The following is a 26,227-nucleotide window of genomic DNA, read 5'->3' as shown; positions in this document are numbered from 1 at the left end:
CAGGAATACAAACATCCATTTAGCTCCTTCCACGGTTCCCTCTGTTTCTTTCCTTTGTGCTGCGCTCCCACTGCTTTCCCTTCAGGCTGATGCCAGTGGCTGTTGACAAAACGCCACGGAGCCCTGACAACAGACCTCAAGGTGGAGCAGTTTTCACTTTCCATTTCAATCATGCCCCTTAATCTGTCTCTAATGTAGCCTCTATAAAAGAGTCAGGAAGATATATAACAAAGCCGATGCTCACTTATCATCCCATGCTGTTCTCCTTTTCTCCTTCGTTCTCCGTCTAAATTTTTTTGGGCCTGTCTGGCACCGGCCTTGTGGTGTGATTTCCACCAGCTTTGGTCTATTGTTTCACCTTGGCTGGGTCTAGGAAAAGGCCCTGAGGGATCCAGGCAGGGCCAGCTACAAGTGGCTCCCGATCAGCTCAAAACGGGCAAAGGAGGCCTCTGTCGCACCGAACGCTGCAGTGACGGAGGGATTTTCGGAAGTGGGTTCATCTCAGGGATCCTTTTGAGGCAGCTGTGTACGTCGCGGTGGTTGAGGTGGATGGATACAGCTTGAAGAGATTGTCTGTCTGATGTGAATCCAGCTTTAGGGAAATGTTTGTGTGATGTGACATTGCGGCATGCAGCTCAGCATGTGGGGGCTGCGGGGGCTGGCTGGGGGCCAGTCACAGACGTACGCTGCTAGACAAGCGGAACATGCTCCCAGCAACATCTTCAGACTGGTCTCAGCTGTGTGTGTCATACTTAAATCCTGGAACCAAAGGGACGCGTTACCTCATGCATGACAAAAATCTTGATAATTCAGCCATTAAAACGCCGTGAGTCCTTATTTGTGTCATTCCCCAGTCGCCTTGTTTATGTTTATCCAAAAACTGCATGTCTGCTTATTTGGAGCCAGTTTTGCATACACAAGTAGTTTTCCCCGTGTGAGCCGCTTCATTGGTTTCTCTTCCATTTCTCTGAATAACAGTTTGTGACACGGGGAGTGTGAGGCATCTCACTTTCCCCTCACCAGTCGCCACCTCTCTTTCTTTGTCCTGGAGTTCCTGGTTGATGTTATCATCTAGGATCATAATACACAACACTGGAGTCGGTCTTTGACAGAGCATCATCAGGAATAGAAATGCATACCTCCCCTATCCACCCTTCATTCATGCGCTTTCCCTCAACCGCTATCTTTTCATCTTTGAATCTGCAAGAGCTGCTATCCTCTCCTTTGAGACAACCAAAGCGGTATCCGTTTTCAGCCTCTATTCCACTCTCCCATCGCCCCTCTCCGTTTCCAGTGTCTTCTTTCTCCCTTATCCCCTCGTTCTCTTATCTCTCCATCAGGGTATCATCCTTTCAGCTCTATAGGCACGGATATCCTTCTGGCCCACCTTCCTCTCTCCTCTTCTTTCACGCCGTCCTTCAACTAGCTCTTGAGTTCTATCACTCATTTCTATCTCTTACAGCATTTCAACCGAGGCAAAAATAAAACCGTCTTCCGTGATAGGTCACAGTGTGCTGCATTGGAATCTGTGCTTTGTTTACAGCAACCATCCTGTTATTTTGACTTTGGATTTTTAGGAAAGCTCAAACTTCCGATTTAGAGTCTGTAAGGACTCGATACTGCTCCCTTAAATCATTCTAAGGAGTTTATCAGTGTGAGCTGTTTTCCTGAAGGGAGGTTAAAATCTGGGTTGCAATGATTACATGGAATATCCAGCTGAGCCTTGTCTGCCTCTGGTTTATCAAATGGCTTAGCAATGGCAAAGGGATAAGGAAATAAACACTGTTGCACTGAATCTGAAGATACACTGTTTGCAGCTATAATTATGTTGTCCAGGAAAATAGCAAAATCCAGAGTTGAGCATGAAAGATTATCTTCACACTGAATTTGCAGAGAAATATTCGGTATCGTGAGTTTAGATGTGTGGCAAAATGTTGTTAAATGGATTTAGAATGTTTAAACTTTTTGTTATTTAGCATGTCTCTTTGGTTCTTTCTATCCCATGATGCAGTTCACAGTAAGCCTTAGGATACAATTTGAGGTGTTGTCTTGCATTAAGCTGGAAAACCTGTCCCACTCAAAGGAAGTGCATACTTGGACTTGAAAATGCTGAGAAGGACATTTGTGTTTATATGAGATGTCCTTGCATAAGAAAACTAGCATCCGACAAGTAGTGCCCGCATACTTCCATGCATCCATTACGTTGGCATGGTTGTGAAGCAATACATCCACCAGAGGGCAGCTCCCCACGCTTTCCGGTGGTTGCTCTATTTCGTCCAAATTCGTAAACTTTCAGAAGACGTGCAACGAACCGACATGAAATGAACGAAGGGTACATACTGTGTATGCATATGATTCAAGTTGAACATAGACGAGCCTTAAGATGTGTGCAAAGCTTTATATACTTTAAGTGATGATGACTCCATATAATTAATTAACTTTCCAACCTCACTTAACAAAATGTAGACTTCAGCTACAAGCCTCCCACTTGCCTTGTAATCTCCATTACGGCAGCAGCTTTAACGCAGGGAACTGAACGGAACAAACCGGCTTATTGCAGTGTGTGATTGGGCACGGCATCTGTTACACTTTTCTGTCTGTCTTGTTGACTTAGATGTCAATCTGGCACTGCGACTACCTTAGCTGCAGACACAAAGTCAGAACAACAGTGCCTCCCCCTACAGGTGGAAAAAAGCAATAATCCCAGCCTTGATCAGGCTGTGGAAAAGGCTAGAAAGCACAAAAATGTGGGAAAACTTTAGCTGAGAATGAGAAAGGTAATTGCAAGATAAAGATGTACCGGAAAAAAATCCCCTCAGGTGTTCACACGCATCGCTGAATTTATTCAATCAAAACTGCTCAAGCCTTATAACGATCCTGAACCCTCAATGAACCTGCAACAAAATACCCCAGAAGTAGGGATAGCGCAAAAAAAATAAAACACACCCACAAACTTTGGTTTTGATAGATTACCCAGTAGTATCAGGGCAAGAAGCACCAATACTGATACCAATACTAGTATTTATTACCATGCTCTAAATGTGTCAAGAGAATGAGATTTCAGCTTTTTTATTCACCGTGAAGAAGGGCAGATCTCTGGACTGAAGAAATTGTTGGCTGCACACATTCACTCAACAGAAAACAGAGTTAGAGGGGGGTACAGCACCTTTAGGATTATAAATTCCTCCATAATGCAGACAGATCCTTTTTTTCTACTGATCCTACCCTTTACTGCTCAAATCACAACTTGCTATTTGTGGTATCGATACTTAAGGTATCAATCAGCTGTTTATATATTTAGATATATATATACTTTATTTTCTATTTAAAATGTTGATATTCTATTTTATACTATTTCTATTTTATTTTATTTTATTTTATAGGTTGTAATTACTTGAGCATTGTTAGAAGAGAGCCTGAGACTCAAGCATTTCATTGCCAGAGACTGCTTAATGTTATTGTTGTGCATTTGACAATAAAAAATCTTGAATCTTGAATCTGCAAAGTTGAACTTTTACATAATACATACATAAAAAACCATACTACCACAACTCCTGTATCACACAAATACAACAACACACTCATAAAGAAGATAACCTAACTATTGCACTATTGATGTTGACGGCCCACTGTATGGTTGAGTTTTATTGTTCTTTTCGGTCAGGCCTCCACACTCCTACAGTTTAACTTAACCTCGTAACACTGGTGTGGCACCCTCCCTGCATGTTGGGGTAACTGGGTTGAGTCAAGTAAACATCTGAAGTTGTGGACATAACACAGACAGAGACTAAACCATGCAATTCCTGACCTTTCTTGACTTCCTTCTGTAAAGTCATCAATTATTGTTCATATAATTACACTGATCAAAGACGGACTAATTCAAATTTTTTTACTTAGTAGGTTACTGTCGCTGAGATGCAACAGATTCCCCTCAGGCTCTCATTGAAAAGACCTGAGGTCATCATACCCTTATTCTGGGTGACTGCCCATGTTGCACGATTTCTAAACCTGCCACCAACCTGATGTCTGCACTCAGCAGATTAAGAAACAGTCGTTTGGACTCACAGACAAGTGGTTCAAATGTTTGTGTTCTCTGTTGTCAGAGGCCACGGTAGTTGTTCATTTCAATAATGTGTCTTGACTCTGCGCAGCTGTAAATCAAGCATAAGTAAGTTATGGGAAAGTAGATATTAAATGGACTGAATTTAGTTATTTTCTGACTTAACGGCCACTCAAAGCACTTTCACACTACAAGTCACATTCTCACTTTCACACACACATACAGTGCTTCCATTTATAGGGACGTTCTATAAAACATCCCACTCTCTCACTGCCCACGCAGCCATCCGGGGCAATTCCGGGTTCAGCCTCTTGCCAGAGGACAGACATGTGGACTAAAGGAGGAGGGATCAAAACACCAACCTTCTGACTAATGGATGAGACGCTCCAGCCCTGAGCCCCCCTGTACGATGCCTTTGTTGTCTTCCATATTAATATAATCAACATATTTGTTTTGCTGGAGAACCAACAGTCAGATTTTTATTGCAGCACAAAGGCAACACTTTGATGTGTTGTTGGTATGAAAATATCCAAAGTGTTATTTTTTTGGAGAAAAGTGATTCACGGTTAGTTTTGGTGCAGCCTCACTCAACTGGTAGGATTGTGATTCTGTAAATTCTCATTCATACTTCATTCAAGAGTTCAAGCAAGATTATCATAATGGCTGCACACGCAGCCAGTGTTGCGCCACCGATCTGCTTCGTCTCCCAAACGTCTGTTGTTCACATATGGAGCAGTTCAGCTGAGAGCCTGCAGCGGAACTGCTCTGATATGATTACTCTATTTCCTCGAAGAAAAGTGGCCTATGCACTCAATTAAATAACAGGACTGTACTGCATGAAGCCATGTTTACTTGGTTCAAGCAATAATAACAAATAAAATAAAATGAAAACCTAGTTAAATCCAATGAATGGATTCAGTCAACACATGTGAAAGATGATTTTCAGGAGAGACCCCGGCTCTCTAAAAGAGAAGCATGGTTCACGTTGCTGAGCCTGGCCTGACCTGCGCTGCTCATGCAGGCAGTGTGGCCACTCTTACCTGACGGGCACCACAATGAAAAGCGAGACGTTCCGCGTCACACACACAGCCACTGTGGCCCGGGTGTAGGACACGAGGAAGAAATTTCAACGATGGCAGAAGCTTTTGGGGAGTTGCTAAGAAGCTGCAGTAATCTATAAGACTTTACTCCCCGGGCACAGGAACAATCAGCTGCTTTTGCCTCTTTTTTAAAGGATCACATCCACCACTGACAACTCTACGCTACCCTCTAATGTGGATGCATTGCTTAACAACTATGCAAAATTTAGGGGGCATTCGGAAGAATGTCCGAAATGATGTTACATCGTTTGAAATGGACACATCTCTTTATTCATATGTGAAGGCAGCATAAAGGAGACTTATTGAGTGCATACTAAATCCTTTGGAGGAAATGCGCAATGTTTCAAGGATTAATAAATAACATAACAATAATTTCATGTATCTAATACTGAAAATATAAAATCCTTATACTTTAGATACCTTATTCAAACACATATAACCATTTGAATGCATTGGGATAGATGTGATAAATCTCCAGCCTCCAATATTAAAAGTAGTGTACTGGGCAGAGCCATGGCACACAGTGATTCACTGTGTTTACATTGATTAAATCCAGTGTAAACAGAAGCTGTGTGCTGCAGAATAACAGACTGACGAATGCTCACAGCAGACTAGTCAGTTAGATGTTTGCCTCTCTGCCAATTTATGTGAAATGCTGTGGAATCACCAGACAACTGTTCAGTGTGAAAAACACAGACAATTAAAGTTACCACTCATTTTTGCTCTCCCTCTCTGTCTCTCTTCCTTTCATTTCTCTCATCCATAAGCAGCGGATTAACAGCAGGGAATATTCCCATATGTCATGGCCTCCTTTTTTGTCTGACTAAAGTGGCATCCTTATTTTTAATTCTTCAAATGTTTGATTTTCGCTGTGATCTGATGAGTTAGAGCAAAATTGCAAATGTAATTTTTCATTGATCCAATCATATCACAAACATGTCTTGAACAATCTATTACTATATAATGTTTTTCTGTAGGGACTGCACAATTCTTATTAAAGAGTAGAGTGGTGGGCACAGGTTATGTGCAGTAGATCACTGAAAAATATCAGTGGGCGATATCAACATATCACAACATGACATTAACTCCAGCTCTGCAATTTCAGGAGCCCCACAATTTGTCTTAAAAGCTACTCCCTTTGGCTTTAGATGCAAATTTGCTGTGCCTTATTATATTCACGTCAACAAACTCTGCATCATCCTAACATTATTTTCCTACTTTGAGAAACTCTCTCCTCTCTTCTTAGTGAGCTATGTTCAAAAAGGTATGAGAACAGTAATGAGACACTGAATGTTAATCACTGCAGCTCAGCGTCTCATTGTGTGGCTTTGTTCTTACCTCAGTGTTTCTTAATCTTGATTATTCCATCAGATGGTTATTACTTTTGCCCCACACTTAAGTGGGCTTCTTGTCAGTCTCCTTTTTTTAATGAAAATATCGATAATCTTTGCATTTAAAGGTTCAGTCTGTCAAATTTAGTGGCATCTAGTGGTGAAGTTGCATGTTGCAGCTGAAAACCCCTCACATTTTTCATTTAAAAACCTTAAGCATAGAATACTGGAACTCTACACACTCACTAAAGCCTGAAACATGCTTCTGCGTTTTCACGGGCCCGTAAGCGCAAGAGCCCTTCCGGGTCCCTTACGTGCTTATGTATCCCTTCTTACGTGCTGACGGGCGTCGCCCCACTTTTTTAAAATTTACGGCAAAGCTCCGCAAGCTCACTCAGCCCGCAAGGCTGTGATTGGTCTGCTCTACATCCCTTCTGGAGCTGCATTTCCGGTTTCATGCCCCATAATACAGGCAGAAACAACGGAAGATTTTAAAAAGAAGAATGGACAACCGGGAAGAACTCCTGTCGGAAGAGGTCCGAAAATATGAGCACCTTTACAACCCGTCGATGTCCGAGTACAAGGACATTGAGATGGCTTCCAATTCGTGGAAGGAGATCTCGGCTAACGACTAATTATAAGAAGTTGCTCTTCAATGTCCAGCAGCTCCATCTCAATCAATTGTTGTTCGGTTGGAATCGTGAATACACTCTCTGCCATGGTTCACCGTGTGTTTGTAATGGAGAACAAGACTGGTAGAAGGTAAATAAACAGTCAACAACGATTGCCACACCCACAAAGAAGGCGTCTCTCAGGTCGTCTTCGACAAAAAGCATTACTCCGCCTAGTGTTCTGGCGCGGAATTGCTTTGTAAGACGCGCAACGGTTGGGGAAGCATGAATGACAACGAGTCTTGCGCCACAGCGGCGTGAAAAGACGCAGACGCAGTCGCAGAAGCATGTTTCAGGCTTTAGAATGAGACTATAGGCCAAAGGTTACAAAACACACAGAGGACCTGAACTTTGGGTTTGACGTTCCACAAAGGCCACTTCCCTTGTGTGTCGTTAAGACCACGTCCTCCTCCAGTCAGCCCTGAATTTGGACACAGCTACTGTCTTCACTGGATATGGCACTCACTACACATCACCCTTCTGCTCTTAACAGAAGCTGTAATTTCTCATTAATGCAGTCAGTCCTCACACGTCTTACAACCCGCTTGAAAATAGTCGTAGAAAATAACCTAATAAACGACAAAAGTAGAAGCCTCAAGCAAATCTCAAACAAAGTGAGAGAAACGGTTTTGATTTCAAACATTTGGTGTCCTCTTTTATCTCACGAAACAATCCTTTATTGACAGAGGCAAAGTGTTTCAGGTTGACGGCACACGATTGCTGAGTTAATGGTTTGGATAGCACAACAGTGTAAATATTCATGATAAGTATAAATGGGCATTCATTAGAGACTCCATCACAAACACCATATCCTGCAGTGACACATGTCAACAGTGTCTGGTTCAAATCTTCTGAAAAGAAATGGTTCTGTTTACTCTTTGTCCTCTTGAACTCTTGAATAAGCAAATACACACACAACTGTAAAAAAGATTATATTTAAACTAGTAAACACCACACTGAGAACACAGTAGCTTAACTGTAGCAGGAAATACATAAACCACCGTCAAGATAAATTACATGCACAGTGGCCTCCTGCTCAAAATACATGTAGCTCTGCCTGCAACCAAGTGTATTTGACATTTCTGGAGAGTGCTCTCATTTTCGCCAATGTTAAATTGTAAGAAGTCGAAAGATAAATGCAGCTCACACTCGCTCATTGTCACGGAAAGTTGAGCTGTCAGGATTAGCTCACAGAGAACAAGTTGTAGGTATGAAATATTCAGCCATTACATGGTTTTTACCACGTTACACATCTCCGATAGAGATACGCAATACGATTCATCCACCTCGAGTAGACTATATATTTTTCTTATGCTCAATGCAACAGCAGCTGAAGCTATGGTTGTAATGGATAATTTATACTTTCCATTGCTACATTTTTTCCGACTGAAGCTGGGAAAAACAACACAAATTGATCTCCCTGGCTGAGTTAGCTGCCTCTGGATGGAGAGTTTCTGTCCTCTGCCTCTAACCCCATGGTCAAACAATGTTAGGGCATGTGTTGTAGAGTCTGTGTGCATTTAATTCAAAGCTTACTGCTTTAACAGCTCCAGCCCCCTGCTCGCCGCCGGACCCAGGGGCCATTCCACCACCTGAGTCTGACTATAATAGCTTGTACTGAGATACAGCCGTTCAGCTGCCTCCTACAGATGAAGCTGCATAGCCAGAAGTGTCTCACATGAGGCGAGATGTTCATTTTGCTAACGTGCAGCATGTCGGCCAACCTCTGCCTGCACAGTAACAGACACCCTATTTTAAACTTTGCGCTAAAATGCACTTTCAGAGATCGGATTGCAGTCGGGTAGTGCTCGACCACATGAAAGTACAGGTGTAAGTGCACCCAAGATGCATTGGGGATGGATAGTGATTCGATCGGCCAAACCACCTGGAGGTGGTCAGCGAGACATCGTGACCACATCGACCACTAAGTGTAAATGCATGGCCTTGTCACTCCACATGAACGTAATCATGCATGGCTGTGACCGAGCAGCAAGCAGCCATTAGCCAGTAAAAATATGAGGCAATACTCCCCTGGTTCTATAAACCCTCTACATTTCTTATTATTTTAAATATTTAAATATATTCAAGTTTATAATGAGATTTTTTATAAAAATGTAGCCTTTTACCACCATTCATATAGGAGCACGTCTCATGTGCATCAAATGCAATGCTTCTCGGTTGAGAATCATCATTTTGACATCATACCAGTGACTGTCCACATCTCACAGGAATAGCCTGTAATGTCTATCTGTAGAAAATGACAGAGAGATGAAAACAGAAACTGAAGGGCAGTTTTGTCTGGTGCACGCTCTCATTTCCTCTGTTTGTGTGTGTGTGTGTGTGTGTGTGTGTGTGTGTGTGTGTGTGTGTGTGTGTGTTTCTCTCTTTCTCGGAACAGGGGGAAACACACAGGGCTGGCAGCAGCAGCAGCAGTGCCGCAGTAGGCATATGGTCCCTGCGTGGACAACACATGTGCATCAGCGATACGGCCACCAGGTTCTGCAAACACACGTTTTCATACGCAGGTGGGCCGAGGTACGACGGTCAAGCTGCAGATTGAGCAAATTTACAAAATAAATAAAAATACTCATTCAAATAGGGATTACAGCTAACAGTATTGTATTCTTCTTTATCTCCTGAAATTCAACCCTACTCCTCAGTTTTCAATCATCAATGTTATTAAAGACATTTGGAGTTGTAGTGAGGATTAAATCAAAAAGAAAATAATCCAAACAATAACAGCTCCATGTACGCTACCATGTTCTCCTGTTCTGCCTCTTTTTTGTGGTTTGGAAACAAAGAAGAGGAGGACGTGACATGAGCTGAAGAGAGCAATCAGATCTTTATTGGATCTCAACATGGACCCTGGAACCAAATTCATACCAGGTGTAAATCTGGATGTGATACATTTCAAAGCAAGGTGTAAATGGAGTCACAAATACTGTTCGTTTGGAAACACTCCAAACCTTAACCCAGCAGCACATTAACATGCAGGGCATCCATCTAGGGTTTGCTCTCACCCAGAAAACCCAGTATTACAACACAAGTAGGTGCATTCGAGCTTGGACATTTTTGGTCGGGTGCAAGTGGTAAAAGAGAGTCAAGGGGGGGAAAAAAAGCAGAGTGAGCAAGTGTGCCAAGAATCATTTAAAGGGAAGGTCATGTGGAATCTGTGGGAATACATCCCATATTAGGGAGACATTCGGTCCAGCTCACCCATGCTGAAGTGAGGTTTAGTGGATCTCCAAAGTGAATCTTTGAACTATGGCCACGACTTTTGATCCAGTTCCTCCAACAGATGAGGAGATACTCCCCTGTACAAGTGTAATATCTGATGAACCCTCGACGGAAAGTCAGGGAGTTATCAAAATCTTTTAGTTTATTCCTCTGAGTAGCTAATTTAAAAGCCACACATCCCATAAGTCTTACATTTGGAACAGAGTGACTGACACTACCACCCACCTACCATGTTTCAAGATAATATGTCCAGCAGTATTAATATAATCCTGCTAACTAACAGACAAACAAACAAAAAGAAAACATAGCCTCCCCGCAGAGTTTATAAATGTTGAATGTAGACAGGAGGCTGACATTCTGACAACTGCATGTGTGAACACTGAAAATAAATAATTCAGTAGCTGTGCAAACAAACCAGTGTCTCTTGAATGTGATGAATGGCGCTGAACTGCGTGACTCCATGTTAAGGTAGCTGCCATCTTTTTTTTCCTGTTTTTGAAACCAAAGCAACACTGAGTGGGATTTTAGCATTCTCTTTGGGAATATGCATCAAATAATGGAGGAAAAAAAAGCACATTACGAACATTTTAGCATAATTTCACTAAAATGTGAGTTTTGAATTACTCTTGTTTGACAATGCCTCCCAACTATTATTTTTCCCATTTTACTTTCAAAAGCTATTACAATTTACCTGAACAAAACAAATAAATACATAAGGGAGTAACATCTGAAAGCAAAAGCTGACAACATGCCCATTTTATGTTCGATTGAAATCAGTCTGAGAATCGTGCCACGTTTTAAAAGGACGTCCCCACCGTGTGAAAACAATGTGATGAGCAATGATGGTTTACACATTTGTATTCAATTACCACGCTTTAAGAGGGAGGCTGTTGGAGTGTGCAGTCTCATCCAAGTGTGGGCTGTGAGAGATGGCCAGGTCTAGTGTTCTTAAGAATTAACTGATAGTGGCTTTCATTCAGGGACATTTTGTTCTCCACTTATTTTTCATTTGGTGGCATCACCCACTAACAGCTTTAGATATTTTATCGTCTTAGTTTCTCCTCCAGGCTGCTCCATTAATTTCCAGGTTGCTCCCTCTTGTGTCTGATCATAAGATGGATTTAAAGAGTTAGAGACAAAATATCCTCTTGAACTAATGACTATTTAAACACTAAAGAGAAGTTTTGAATACAGGGCTGTGAAGGTAACTAACTCAAAGGGAACTACAATGACACTCAGTAGAGTAGACAGTTCCCTAATGAAGCCACATTTAAAATCACCAGATCCAGATTTTTATTTAGATTCACTCATAAGGATCACTCGTTTAAAACATGCCAGAATTTTTCATCAAGATCCACATATTACTTTGAGAAATCAAGGAAAATGTTAAAAACAGAGCCTCATATCTCACAGTGTTGAAGCAAGTGAATAGAAATTTGTCCCCTGATCCAAATCAACACCGAAGTTAAATGGTTTCTTCCCTGAAACCTACCAGATTGTTCCACCAAGTTATATCCTTCTAACTAGGGCTCTGCGATAAAACGATAGCAATAATTCTTGCGTTATAACTTTTCCTCAATAGGAATTTAAGACATGGTTGATAGACTGTCGATAGAACTCATTCCATCCATGTTCTGACAAACAACAGGAACAGCCAATGATATGTAGGAACAGCACCAACACACGTGCTAATGTTTGGACTCCTGCACAGAGGTGGACGACTCAGCATCGATGCAGTGACAGAACATAATCCATTCATGTTTTCAGCTACATTCATTGTTTTAGCAGATTTCCATTGCTAAATAATTATAACCTGCTCGCCCTGTGTCTCTGTCAGAGTCTGCTTCCTGCTCACTCGCCCTCTGACCTGCGCTGGCGTTACACTTTAACAATAAAATCCATCACTGATCACAAGTTATTAGGACACGTACAGTAATTATGTTTACTTTGTGTTTGTTTGATTGTTTATTAAACATGTTTAAACCTGCTACACAACACGAGACGTAAAGTGACGCTCACAGTCAGGAAATCAGAGTTAAAGTGACCGGAACGATCCAGTTTATCGCGATTTGTAGCGATATCTACTGATGTGAAAAATATTTTTTTCCAGAACGCGCAGCCCTTCTTATAACTACAGACTAAGACACAAGCAAAGGCAGATGAAAACATAAGCTTCTTGGTGGAGTTAAAGATTGAAATACTCACTTTAGTCTAAGCATCTGTAATCACTTTTGAGACATTGCCTTAGGTTTGTTAAATGAAAATCCACTGCAGTGTGCAACATATAACAGCTAACAGATTCCTAACATGCCCTTAGATCTAAACAAGTGTAAATCTAAAAGACATTGCAGACCTGACACCACCATGAGACACAAGAAAACACAATAGAATACTGGGCTAGGGTAATAAAAAGTACTGTGCTCATTCTAACTGCATTACAGTGAAGATATAATTAAGATGAAACCTGCAGTAACTGATGTTTATTGTCTGCTGTTCAGTGCGACGCAGCAGAATACAGTGACATTCGAGAACTTTTCTGCTGAAAACAGCTGCCGACTTTAGAAAACCACACAGTGACTCAAGCAGAGTAAAGCTGTGGGCTGCACAAGTAAAACAATTAACTGAGAGATGCGGTTCACATCCAAACAGCTGAAAGGAAATTCAGGATCAGGTGATCATTTTCTGTGGGTTTATGATTATGCACAACTCTTTTCACATGTGACTCTTTGTTATTAAAAATATATTGATTATAGCTGCTTAAATCAACTAAAACTACTCTACTAAGGTCAAAAAAAGATTATTACAATGGTTACATGACATATTGCTAATACAAAGCAACAATGTATGCAGTACTAGAAAAGTAAAAATGATTTATATTATTTGCAGGAAGATTAATTCATGATTCGTCTCGTGACAAATTTGTATCCGCCTTGATTAAATTTAAGTCTTGTCACATCCCTGTTACCTCACCTTTGACAACTGGTGCTATAACACCTGGTGTGGTGACAGAGAGGAAACAGCTCTCAGAATAGAAAAACATAAAACTTACTGAAAACTAATAAGAAACACTAATGTGCCCTTGCTATGGTGTGTTTTCAGTTTTTAAACGAAGTTCTTTCTAAATTTCTATATCTTTGATGCTCCAACATTTTAAATACAATGAAGGTTACAATAGAGATTGTACACAGTGTATTTTAACATCTTCCAAATATGAAAGTTAAGAGGAGACATGCTGACTCAGTTCAGTTCCAGACAGAGCTTTCTACTATCTGAGATACCAGCTAATGTGAATTTTAAGACTTTCTCCTTTCCAGCTTTTCCTCTCTCTGCCTCAGTCCTTTGACTTCTGTGCCTTATCTTCGTCTCGTCTGTCCCAGTAGAGACAGATATGGACGGTGATAAGCAGGGCTAGGAATCCAGACTAGAGGCAGCAGAAATTCCCTGAGGTCCACCGCTAACTGAGACGAGGGTGATGCTGACAGGGTGATGCTGACACATCAAAGCAGTCACACCAATAGCAGCAAAAGTAGACAAACATTTTTATGTACTATTATTATCAAGTGCCTGAATATTTGTGTAGCAAATACTTTTTTGTCTGCCAACACTGATTCAAAGATTCTCGGTAATCCAGGTCATGGTTTACTGAAGAAGGGTCAGATCGAGGGCAACTTGACGTGTCACCTCTCATCCAAGAATCGTACTCTGTTCTGACTGACTTGTTGGATAAGTGCCCTCGGTTGCTGTAATGACAAGAAAAACCAGGAGCACTAAAGAGCAAAGTGACATTCATGGCCTTGACAACAACCCCACAGTCACAGAGGTTAAATACCTGGGTCTCGACGACATACCTGTAGATTCTGGCTTTTTGGTTCTGATTAGCAGTGATGGAAACAGGACACCCTTATGAAAGAGCCTTTTTCTTCCTCGTCTTTATTTTGACAGACACTTACAATGCACCTTTTTCTGGTGCGTTGTTCTGCTGCACATTGCACTTTAAATAGCCCTTTGTGTGTTTGTGTACTGTTTTTTACATCTCGGGAACAAGATACAACAGCAACTTTTTTCTTGATATTGTACAAGAGTCAACACTTAAAGCGAGCTTTCCGACTCACTGGGGGAAAAACATAAAGGCAGACACATCTTCTATCAGTTGGAAAGGAGTCAATTGCCTTTTTTCTTCTGCATGAACCAGATAAGTTTTGATGAAAAGTGAAAAGTCTTCCATGATGCACAACCAAGTCTCATTGCCCATAATTCAATCTATATAAGACAATAAAAAACCTCTAATTTTAAAATAATCAGACGAGCACCTTCATTGTCTAACTTTCCTCCCAATTTTTACAGTGTATCTTTGAGAATCAACTGCGTGAATTAAATTATAAATATATTATAGGGAAGATTTAAAGAATAATTCACTTTTTATTACGGCTACAGTTTGCTGCATAAGCACAAGTGAACTATTGCGATATTAGTGCCCCATTGTTGAGATGATGCAATAAAAACAGGGGCCTTTGGACATAAAAAGGGAAAAAACAGTGGTATGAATGGTTTCATTTTGAAGTTAAAACAACAACTGCGTTTCTGCAAGTTGCATCAGTAAGAGACACCATTTGCAGTTCAAAGTCAAATCCTAAAATTGAACAAGTTGGTGCCTTTCATGGTCTAACAGTTGTCATTTCAGTTTAGATCAAATGTGACACGCAGTGTGCGCTCAAGACGAGAGGCAAATATTATTCACAGGGCTGGACGTGGCCGTGGGCGTTGTCATAAAGCCCCATTTGGGAAGTTCACTCTGAAGACTTCAGATCTCACTAACGGAGACATGAATGCTATCCTTATAACTTAAAGTGACAGGGCAGAGGCTTGACGGCTGCAGACTTTAGCTGAGGTTGCAGAGTGTGTATGTCTGTACATCATGGTAGTGTATAGTCTCCGTATATACATCAGATCCTGAACCATATTGTGATCTTGGATCTTGGTGGCAGCTGATCGTTAAAATAAAAACTAGATTGTTTCAATATAAAATCAGCCTACTCTCAGAGGGGGGAGAGTAACTCTGTTATTCATTCTATAGTTATTTCAGAACATGGCCCGTCTTTATTTTATCTTTAAAGTAAATAAAACCAAATGGAGGCGGAAATCCATCTTGACGGATGAATTATTTATCTCATCAATAAAGACTAAAATATATGAATATTTTACTCTAAATAAGAATCCAGTATCCTTAAATCAGATGGTATGGGAAAGCATATCAAAATGCAGGGGATGGATAATTAGTTACATAACTTTTAGAAATAAGAAGAAAAACAAAAGGGAAAACTCTCTAAAAGGAGAACTTAAGAACTTTGAAAAAAGAAAACAAAGTAAAGAAATAAAACTGCATTTGCACTGCTTGAACATAAAAGGTAAATGTATGGCTGAAGGATGTTTTGGCCCCACTTCTTACAATGTTGTTCCATGACGTTATAATTTCTCAATCAATGCCTGCCAGCATGAGAACAGCTGCTACATCAACAACACCAGAACCAGGTAAAGATTCAGTGCAAATTAATAATTATAGGTCTGTCAGCCTGCTTAGAAAATGATTACCAGCTATTTACTAAAATACTGGCAATGGGTCTTGAAAAAGTGTTTACCTCAGCGGGATCCAGGAGCATTTCTAACAGGCCCTTAAGCCTCACACTACATGAGAAGGCTGTTTCATACGAAACATAGGGCTGCATCATTTCAGCATCCAGCAGTCATGCAATCGCTCGGTGCTGAAAAAGAATATGATAGGATCATACGGCCTTTATTTCATACCTTGGACAGATATGGCCTTGGACCTGAATGCAGTGGGTTAGAGAGCACTTTCTTTCAAACCACTTGCCTGTGTCCTCCTCCTTTGAATTAACAAGATCAGCAAGACAAGGACGTCCTGTGTTTTGAATCATATTTATTTTGGCATTTGAACCTCTAGCATATGCTATCAGATTAAACCAACAAATAAGTTGTATACACTTGTGTGGGTATGACTTTAAAACACATTTATTTGCAGTTGCCATATTGTTAACTCTTTTAAATCCAGAATCATCAGTACCACAACTATTCCGGCTGTTAAATGAGTTTGGAAATATTTCCACAAATAAAATCGGAACAAGACTGAAGCAACACCCCTCCACTGCATGACTTCTCCAATACATCTTGGCACAGCTCAGACAGTTTGGTTTTTCCTATCTCTAAAGGATCATACTTATGAACTGGAAAGTGAGAGAACATAATTGTTTTTATTTAAATAACTGGCTGAAGAACTTCATAGAGCTGGTAATCATGGAAGATGCAGCTTCGGCCAAGCAGCAGCATTACAGAGACAATGAATTACAAGGGGCCACGGATACTTACGAAAGAATACATCAATATGAGACATTTAGTTTAGGGCTGTTTTATTTTGATAATAAATAGAATAGATATAAAACCCTGTAGACAGAGCGAATAAGCCCTGTTATGAAAGACTGATTGATGCATTTTAATACAAGCAACTATGTTTTATTTGACTGTATATATTTTGTCCGTAATCTCTGACGTACTGTCTTTGTATTATATAGGCGTGATATTTGTGTCAAAAAAAAAAATCCAATAAAGATGAAACAGAAGAGAGGGAGACTCAAGCGTAGAGTAGAGGCGCAGCGAAAATGTCTGTGACAAGCACCAACAGCATGGAATTCTTGAATTGGCCAGTGTTACTGATAACGTCGATAACATCAACAACGGAGCCGAGCAACATCTTTTCCATCCTTGGTCTTATTTAAATTAAGAATTCTTGATTTTATACACTGTACCCACATCTGTGAATATTGGCCACACAAATTAAATTATATTTGATAGCAGCGTGTGTCATACCTGTGCCCAGGTCGGTGTGCTCCTGAGACATGTGCTGGCTCTGGTGGACCCATTCACCGTTGCACTTGAAGAAGATTTGGAGAGCGGGCCGAGCTTGACACTGGAGCTTGATGGGGTAGCTCTTGACGATGTAAGCGTCAACGGGCTCCTCCAGGAAGCGGGGCAGCGTCCCGGCCTGGCCATGCTGCAGGGATTCACCTCGGGCAGCTGAGAAATAAAATTAGATCAATGAATGACTTTTTAAAGCGAACATAAATGATAAAAGAAACGAGTGGAAAAATAAAATGTTATTGGAAGCATTGTCGTCAACTCAACAAACGTAGCTCTATTTTGCCAAAGCTTTCACAACTTACACACACACACAAACAAACTCAACTAGTAGCTTTTCTTCCTTCCAGAGATGTCTCCCTCAAACAAATCATTGAGATGACCAGTGTGAGAAATAAGAAAAAGAGAACATCCCCTCATCCCCACAGTCCATTCTCCACACCAACGTTATCATACAATAGTTTTTATAGAACACTTCAATAACAAAGTGTTTCATATTTCATGGACTCAATGATCTACACAATGCTACAGGGCATGCAGGTGAAATGTTGGCAACATTTTATTTAACTAAACTGCAAAGAAATATTTAGGAGCTATAAAAAAAAAACATTATAATTATTAATAATTCATGTAATTTCATACAGCTTAAGGCAGGAACACAGGGAAATTGACCCAAACACAAACACCTCAAGGCGGACAGATGTAGTGGAATGAAATAAAACTGGCTTACAGGTGGAGGGGAGGATAAACTGGAGGTCAGGCAGGCAAGTAACCAATGGAAGGTAAACCAAACATGGCTGATCAGAACACAGGCAGCGAAAAACCCAAGGAGATAGTCAGGAACACACAGGACACTAAACAGAAGCACGAGGGTAACACCATCTGACAAAACACCCAATATTCCCTAATCCCCTACTTCACTGTGTATAAAGGATAAAAGTATCAAACTATGTCTGGTTATCACGCCGCTACATCAATAGAAGTAACTCGCACAAGTAAAAGAAACAAAGAGCGATGCCGACAGTCTGTGGTTCTGTGAGCACGTTGCTCCTACGTGTCAGGTTGGTTATGTTCGGCTCCAGCAGATAGCAAAGTTTTATCATTTCCTCTGATGAGAATGTATATCTGTCATAACTATACTCATGGGAGTACGTAAAAGGATTCTGTGGGTCTCTGAACACCCTTGTCCTCCTCAGAGACGCTCTAACAATCCACACAGAGCTCCACGGGATGCTTTTTCTTTTGCTCATGAGTGCTATTTGTTATATTTTTTGACCTTTTCCTTTGATTTATACCCTCCGAGTAGAAGCTAATTCAAATACAAGTTGTTAGATAGTGAGTAATGAGAAAAATACACATTTTATGAACAGGGTATGTTTTTTCCCCTATGTTGGCTGAGAGTAGCGCAACTTTGTTTAGAGCAGATGCATGTTAATGAGCGACTTCTTATATCAACTCAAAGAGTAACGTTTTCCTGTCATGGAGAATTTGTCCCAGCACCTGCGTGGACATGAGTGTTTGAATCCAAAAACATTTAAAATACGTTAAGACAATTATTTTGACTTTCCATTTTATTCTTATTACCTAACTCTGTAAAGCAGCCTTGGGGACCTTAATTGATAGGTACTGTGTAAAGTTATAAGTCATTTATTATTAAATCAAAAGAAAAAGTTGACGGGATAAAGGATTGGAATATACAAATCAAACAGAACAAAATAAAGAAATCTGAGAGTGAGGTGGCAGATCTTCAGCAGTCCTCTCTGTTTGCGCTCTCTAAAGACAGGCGATCACAGAAGCATTATCAGCCATTACTCCCTTCCTCCTAGCCCGTCTCAGGTGTGTTCCAATCGGAGCACGCTTCGCTACATCTGAGGCCCCGCAAGTGTAATTACACTCTGACTAATCCCCAAGTTAGGTGGAACCTCTTTAATGCAGGTGTGGAGGGTTTAGTGAAGCAAACTGTCCCGCACCCGCATCTCCCGATCCAACCACATGTTTCTCCACAGTGATGGGAATACCTCTGAAAACCCCATCAGGATTAGAGAAGCCACTCTCCCTTTCTCTTCCTCCCTCCCTTCCTCTCTCTCTCCTGAGCTAATCTAATCCTCCTACCGCTCCTGCCGGATGTCTCCTGATTGAGGGAAATAGATAAAAGACTCTGTGTGATTCTCTGGCTGTGAAAATCGCAGCGCTCGCTCACTGTTCTCCCCTCCGTGCGACAAAACCACATTCTCCTCCTCGTTCCTGAACCGCGGCTGAACAAAGAGACATGCCTTTAATTCCAAAATGACTAGCCCCGGGGCAAGTTTTTTCTTGTACAGAGTGCTCCAATTTGTTTTGCGCACGGAGCATTGACATGCTGTGTTGTGTTTGGATAGATGCAAAACATAGACACAAGTGCACATCAGACAATGATGGAAGGGAACATGAATACGCAAACACACAGCTGTCAAAAAAAGCCAGCCTCCCACATAATTATTCATTTCTTAATAGATCAGGTATTATACTAATGCGTGTGTTCCAACATGAGTGTACATATTAACTGCAAATATCAACATCAGTAAGCTTTAGAGAAGGATTACAGGCCTTATTTCAGAGGTAGTTGTCTTTTCACGTTTCATTTTTTATTTAGCAGGTTGGAAAGCAATGCAGCAGACAGATTAGGAGAGACACAGGAGAGGAAGCTCTGGTGTGATTTAACCTAAGGCTGGTGGTGGGACACGCGACCCTGGGGGGGTAGTGCAAGCACTTAACTATCTTAGCATCGTCTTTGCTCGTGAAATTGCTGAATATAGATCACAAAGTGCATCGCTGAACATATACACTATAGCTTGCCCCTCCGGTGCTGCACCTCGTAGTACACACACACGGCAATGAGATAACCTATTCTGTTTTGAAGTGAGATGTGGCTGCAGGCTCTGTTTTGAGAATCTTAGGCGACATCCACACTACTACATTTACAACTCTGCTACAGATGCGCCACTTCATCCACACTACTCTGGAGTTCAAGAGCCGCTAAAATAATCGAAGTTTGGAAACACTTCTTATTAAGAAAACTCCACGGCTGCGTTTAGTCTGCGGGGGCAGAAATGGAGATGTTTGGAAACAATGATGTAGACACCCACAACCGTTGCTTGGTTCTTTTCGGCCATGACTTCGCCTTCGCTGATTCGTCAGGCTCCTATCACATGACCCCCTTTCGATAGAAAACAGCATTAGCATTGGCCACCAGTGTAGACCGCAACCAGGATATATAATTACAAGCATTGCTGATCCTCTAGTCTTTGCTACAGCTGTTTACAATGATTCAATGTGTAAGAGACAAGTTAGTATTTGTTTGTATATTTACAATACTGGCACATATTTTCCCAGTATAAGTGAGTGGTCACCTGTTAGTATGGACATGGATTCAAACTGGTAGAACCAAAACGGTGGTGTGGACAGATATCAGTTTAATTTGAAAACACCGTTTTTAAATTAAAACGTGGTCGTATGGATGTCGTCTAACATCCTTGTCTCATCTATATCTTGTGGCCTGTGCAGGGCTCTAACTGGTTCATCCGCATGTTATAGTATGCTACAAGTATGAGACCAACATCTTTCGTATAAAATGATTCACCTCTGTCATTCAGGGCGATTGCTATGCCTTGTGCTTCATGGTTTCCACAGTGATCTACAACCAATACTCCAGCTTGGCAATAACACATAAGGGCACAGACACATCGAGCCCAGTCTGAGAGGAAAACAAGATATCACTGCCAAAGGGCTGAATGATGGCTCTATCACACTCCCGCTCTCTTTCTTTCGGTCTCTCTTTCTCTCTCCGTCTCCCACACAAAACAAACTTTTGTCCTGGAAAACACAGGCGCTCTGCTAATACTACATCCGCTGTGAGAAAATTTCCTCAAGTGCAGCAAACGCTCCATCTATTCACATGCAAATTTAAAAGCAATGGGTAAGTGCGGTCTCTTATGTCAGCTCAATGTATTCATAGCTTTTAGTGAAAATCCAGAAGAAATGAGGGGGAAAGAGCCCCTAGCTGGCTGGTCTAATTTAGTAAAACCCAGGCTACCTCACACAGAGGAAGACGACTGCTGCTGCTCCAGCACACTCGCACTGATTTGCAGAGACTGAAGGCAGCAGCCGGGCTGATGTTTGCCAAAATCTCCTCCACATTTGGCAAACAGCAACCTTGTTTCCTGGCAGAGAAACTGCTGCCGGGTTTCCATCTCAAACACCAGCTGATCCGAAAGATAGTCCACTTCTTGACACATGCATCGCTGAGTATCAGGGTCAAAGATAAGTCAAAGCAACGGCCTCCCTAGAAACACCGGGCCCTAAAAGGCAGGAGTTCTCTGCCGGCTGTATTTTGTTCCTTACAAAAGCACCCAGAGGTGTTTGTACACCGACCCACATGTCATGAAATTTGCAGATGACATGGAACATCTTGCCCGCCTCAGAGCTCAGACTCAAGATTCTGGAGTTCATCCAGTGATGCAACAACTCCTGCTTGGATCACAATACCACAAAAACATGGAAATGCTGGTGGAATCAGAAGACAACAAGATGTACAAAGTGTCACATGCATACACAGCAAGTGAAGAAACAGAGTGCAACAGTTTCTCGGGTAGTGTCTTTGAAAATGAGCCGAGCTTGATGTCAAACACTATAATAAAGAACCAACAAAGACTATTTGAGTCTAAACTGGAACTTTGTAGAAAATGGAACTTGAACAAAGTAAAGTTTTCGTCCATCTGCTGATTGTACTGAATCTATATATTGTGTCCTAACGCATTGTAACCTAGTTGCAACACAACATGATGTAACCTATTAGTTGAAGAACTGGTGTTTTAAAGCCTCGAGTTTGGCATGTTGTCCAACAGCCTACTCCTGCATTGAATGCACTTGATATCAATTACACTGTATCCATGCTCCATTGCGTATGGCCCTTTATCATCTATTTTACACCAAATGGGACCATATTTACGAAATGAAAATCTTGCTGTATTGAAGAATTAATTAATAATACTCATTAAGACAGTAGTGATGTTATTAATCAATTGAGAACTAGAGTCATTTCATTAGACTTAAACTTGCAGTGAAGTCATCCTCTGTTGGTCATTTGAGAAAATACAGGCTATTCTCTCTGGACTACCTCCTTATTTATTTAAAGTCTAAACTTGTGACCCCTACCCTTCCCCTCTGAACGACTCCCATATGGTGAGAGGTTCCATTCCCGGGATTCATAACTGATTTCAGGAGGACCCTCTTTGTGCAAGTGGCCGTTGCCCTCTGAACCTGAACCTGTTGTCTCCGCTGAACAACTGGAAGTAATTACAATGCCTCTTCAACAAGCAAACCGCTTGTATGACATGGGACACAGGTTCAATCTGAGGGCCTACAACAATTTGTGCAAAACAGTCGGTGTTGGGTGAATACGGGTCCCTCTTTCAGCAGGACATGCTTCACAAGTTGATTTTTTCACCTTTGGGACAGCAACTTTTTTATCATGTTCAGAGCAGCATTTATGGCACAGAGCACTAAACCTTTATGTTGTTATATGTTTAAGATCTATACCCCATTGTCGCAGTCACAGGGCTACGAGATACCTTCCTGCAGAGCGCATTAAAACCTGGTCGTTGGCAGGTTTGTGTAAATCTGATAGTTTGTATTGACACATTTAACAGAAACACGAGATATGATGGATGTGAACGACCTTGCGAGCTCAGTAAACACAATACCACCGCTATCTACACTTTGCTGGTTCTTAAAACAAGATTACTCATTTGTGTCCCTTTTGTGCCAGACATATCAATTGCGCCTCATCAAAGGCATTCATTGAACAAGAACGAATATAAATGGCCACCTTCACAATGGCACCAGTGATCTCTGATTTCAAACCCCAACAGGTGAGAGGCAACAAACAACTAATACCCCACTAACAGTGAATGCAAATGAACACAAACAGAAAGCAAAATGGAGACTTGGCAGCGTGTGTTTGTGTTCGCGTGAACGAAAGGAAGCAGAAGAGCGAGTGCAGGAGAATATATGGCTTTGATAAAAGGCAACGCTGCCTTAATGTGTTATCCGATAATCAGTGGCTCGAAGCCGAAAGCACTTCGCGGTAACATCTCGTTTTCAGAATTATTCTAACATACGAGGAACAAGGGCATCCTCCAGAAGTGCTTCAGTTTTACATTATTACCAGAAGAAGTCCTACATCTCCAGTGCAGTTTTACTAAGAAGGGGGGGGGGGGAGTGGGCAGAGGCACAAGGACGTTTTTCATCTGCTTTAACTCATTAGAAAATGTTCTGTATTTTCAGAAGGAAGCAGCTGCTTTGCCAATAATTACTCAATTAATCTAGTAATTAATTATTTGCTTATTACTTTTGAGTCAGTGGCATGACAATTTTTTAATTACTTCACCATGTTGACATTTCAGTAAATAAGGTGCACGGTTAGTTTCCGAACTGGGCCACTTTCCGGTATGCGTCTTTGCCCACTTGTCGACACAAACTTTCAGGCTAATACATGTAAATACATGAATAAATACATCTTGGCAATGGTCAACACTGGATAATTATCTAAGCCCAGTGTGAGGTGTCTTCATAGGCAGCGTTGACGCAGATCCGTGCAGCAGATGGACGGTCGAGACTGAGGATCACAGGTGAGGCTAGCAGAGGAGACGGGGATGGTGGGAGATTGGTGAAGCAGATGATAGGTGGGTGTTGACGATAGTGAGAAGCAGAGGGGGAGCATCTGTTCAGATCATCAGAGTGCACGACAGAAAAAACAAAAAAATATGTTTTTTTATTTTTTATTTAGGAAATGCTTATAAAGCTGCGAAAAGAAAGACACTTCCTGCTTCTCAGCCAACTTTGGCCCACTGGAGGATCTCAACCTTTGCCATGCACACAGCCCCCACACCCACTTCCTCTCGCTCTGCAGAGATTCCTGAATGACAGGTGCACCACAGGGAAAAGATAGAGAGGCAACGATGGGATTTCTTGATCTCCCGGCGCAACAGCAAATGGGTTGAGAAATGCAGTAACACGTGAAAAGCCTGATTGTGTTCAGTGTTTTTCTGACACTACCCATGATTGAACCACATCAAAACACATCAGCCTACAGCTAGAGGTGTCCCTCTGACAAGCTGACAGGAAATGAACTGCTCAGCAACCATGCCTTATTCACACCAGCTGGAAGCACACGGGTGCTGCTCGCAAAATTTGACTTCCCTGTCTAGTTCTGGTGCGGCTACGTTGCCGTGATGGTCTCGCATCTTGCTCAAACTGAAGAAGGATTAAACTCAAGGTGGTAACCAGGCTAACACCAGATTTTATACCATTATTTAAAGTCACCCCAATGTTTCTCCCTCCCTGTCCTCGAGTGAGTCTCACAGCAGAAACGCCGGCAGCTCAAAAATAAATTACAATAACTTCATTTGCACCGGGAGTCACACAAGCAATGTATTTCTGCTGTGCCTCTCTGTCTCTTAAAAACAGCATGGCCTCAACAGAAAGAGATGCCAGAGCGCTTTGTTCAAATATTGATGCAAACCTCTCATCTGTCATCTCAGGACACACACACACAAACAGCGGGCTTTCATAACTAAAGCACTCCGAGGCAAAGACAGTCTTCTTTACCCACCGACCAGATGCTGTCCAATCAAAAGAAGAACACGCGAGTGTTGACTTTTTAGCTCTGATGGACTATTTCACAGTCAGACGACCACGTTTTTCAGACTATCACACTATCTGACGCTCAGACTCAAAGCACGATGCAAGTGATTTAGTTAGTTTCAGACACATATATCATTTTCCAATCCAGCTCCATCATTTTTAAAGAGCAAATGCCCTTCTGTTGAAATGAGGTGTGGCAGGTGAATTGGTGGCATACGAAAAGAGTCCACGCTTGTAATGGAGCTGAAGACAGAAACACAGTATTTGGCTGTTATTCTACCTGGGTAGTTGTTAAGATGTTAAGGTGGGCTTATGATGGAGAAACTCTCTTACTTACTACCTGGCAAATCCACCATTACAATGGCAATCCGCCAAGGAACAAGCACATTGGCTTTTATAGGGCTTGGCATTCAATGCATGTTAAGCCCAAAACACAGCCATGATTAACTGATAGACTAGGTAAAACCTTTTGAACCATTCTCTCTGAGCAGTGACCTTTTATCTAAACAAAGGATAGAAATGTCTTTACAAGTCTAGTTTCTCTTTCTCTCTTCAGTAATGGCTGGTTTCAAATTGACTCTCACACATGGGAGCATCTCCGTATGAGCAAACTCTTATCTGCTGCACAGCAGTCTCACCGAGGCAGTGGGGGGCTAGGAGCCTTGGTTAAGGACACCTGGGTTCGGAATGGAAGGACAAACACTTGCCATAAACCGCTCTTTCAATATTTATCCTGCATGTGGGAGCAGGGGCACAGTGAGAGTATTGGTGGGATGCAAACAATATCATAGATTATTATATCAATTGACACTAACCCACTTTTGGGATCACTTCATAGAGAAGATCTGAGTTTGACACAGAGACCACGGGTGGGAAGTATATTTCGTATACAGCTGTTCTTTACTGAAGAAGATACTGTGCAAATATCAGTACTTTCTACTGTACTCTATTTACAGCATTGCGTTAAATGGTCACATCGTTTTTCTAATCAATAATGACGAGGAGAATTGGTTTAATGATCTAATTAGAGTGGGCAGGTAACATTTGACCCATTACAGAATAGGTCACAAAGTACTTTCACTCCTTTCTTACTTTTACTCAAGTAGAAAAGTCAATGAGGTACTTTTACTTCAGTACATTTTAGTAAATTTTTTTGAGTACCTCCTCCACTACTGACACAGGCTCAACAGCAGTTACCTTAGAATGTCTAGACTTTTT

The 26,227-nt window shown here is 41.4% G+C and overlaps 1 protein-coding gene across 1 annotated transcript in view; it reads right to left on the bottom strand.

Moving 5' to 3' along the window:
* Positions 1–21,600, bottom strand: part of LOC128425200 (netrin receptor UNC5D) — a 78,800-nt gene extending 57,200 nt beyond the window's left edge. The window contains exons 1-4 of the mRNA XM_053411732.1: positions 21,406–21,600; positions 19,439–19,581; positions 19,297–19,346; positions 17,279–17,485 (exon numbers count right to left, since the gene is read on the bottom strand). Coding sequence (XP_053267707.1) covers positions 17,279–17,485; positions 19,297–19,346; positions 19,439–19,581; positions 21,406–21,600 — 595 coding nt within the window. The remainder of the gene's footprint in view (positions 1–17,278; positions 17,486–19,296; positions 19,347–19,438; positions 19,582–21,405) is intronic.
* Positions 21,601–26,227: the final 4,627 nt, after the last annotated feature.

The sequence above is a fragment of the Pleuronectes platessa genome, chromosome 19, assembly GCF_947347685.1.
Source record: "Pleuronectes platessa chromosome 19, fPlePla1.1, whole genome shotgun sequence".
In the NCBI taxonomy this organism is placed as follows: Eukaryota; Metazoa; Chordata; class Actinopteri; order Pleuronectiformes; family Pleuronectidae; genus Pleuronectes; species Pleuronectes platessa.
The sequence above is the reverse complement of the archived record's forward strand: the minus strand, read 5'-3'. Positions and strand labels throughout refer to the sequence as shown.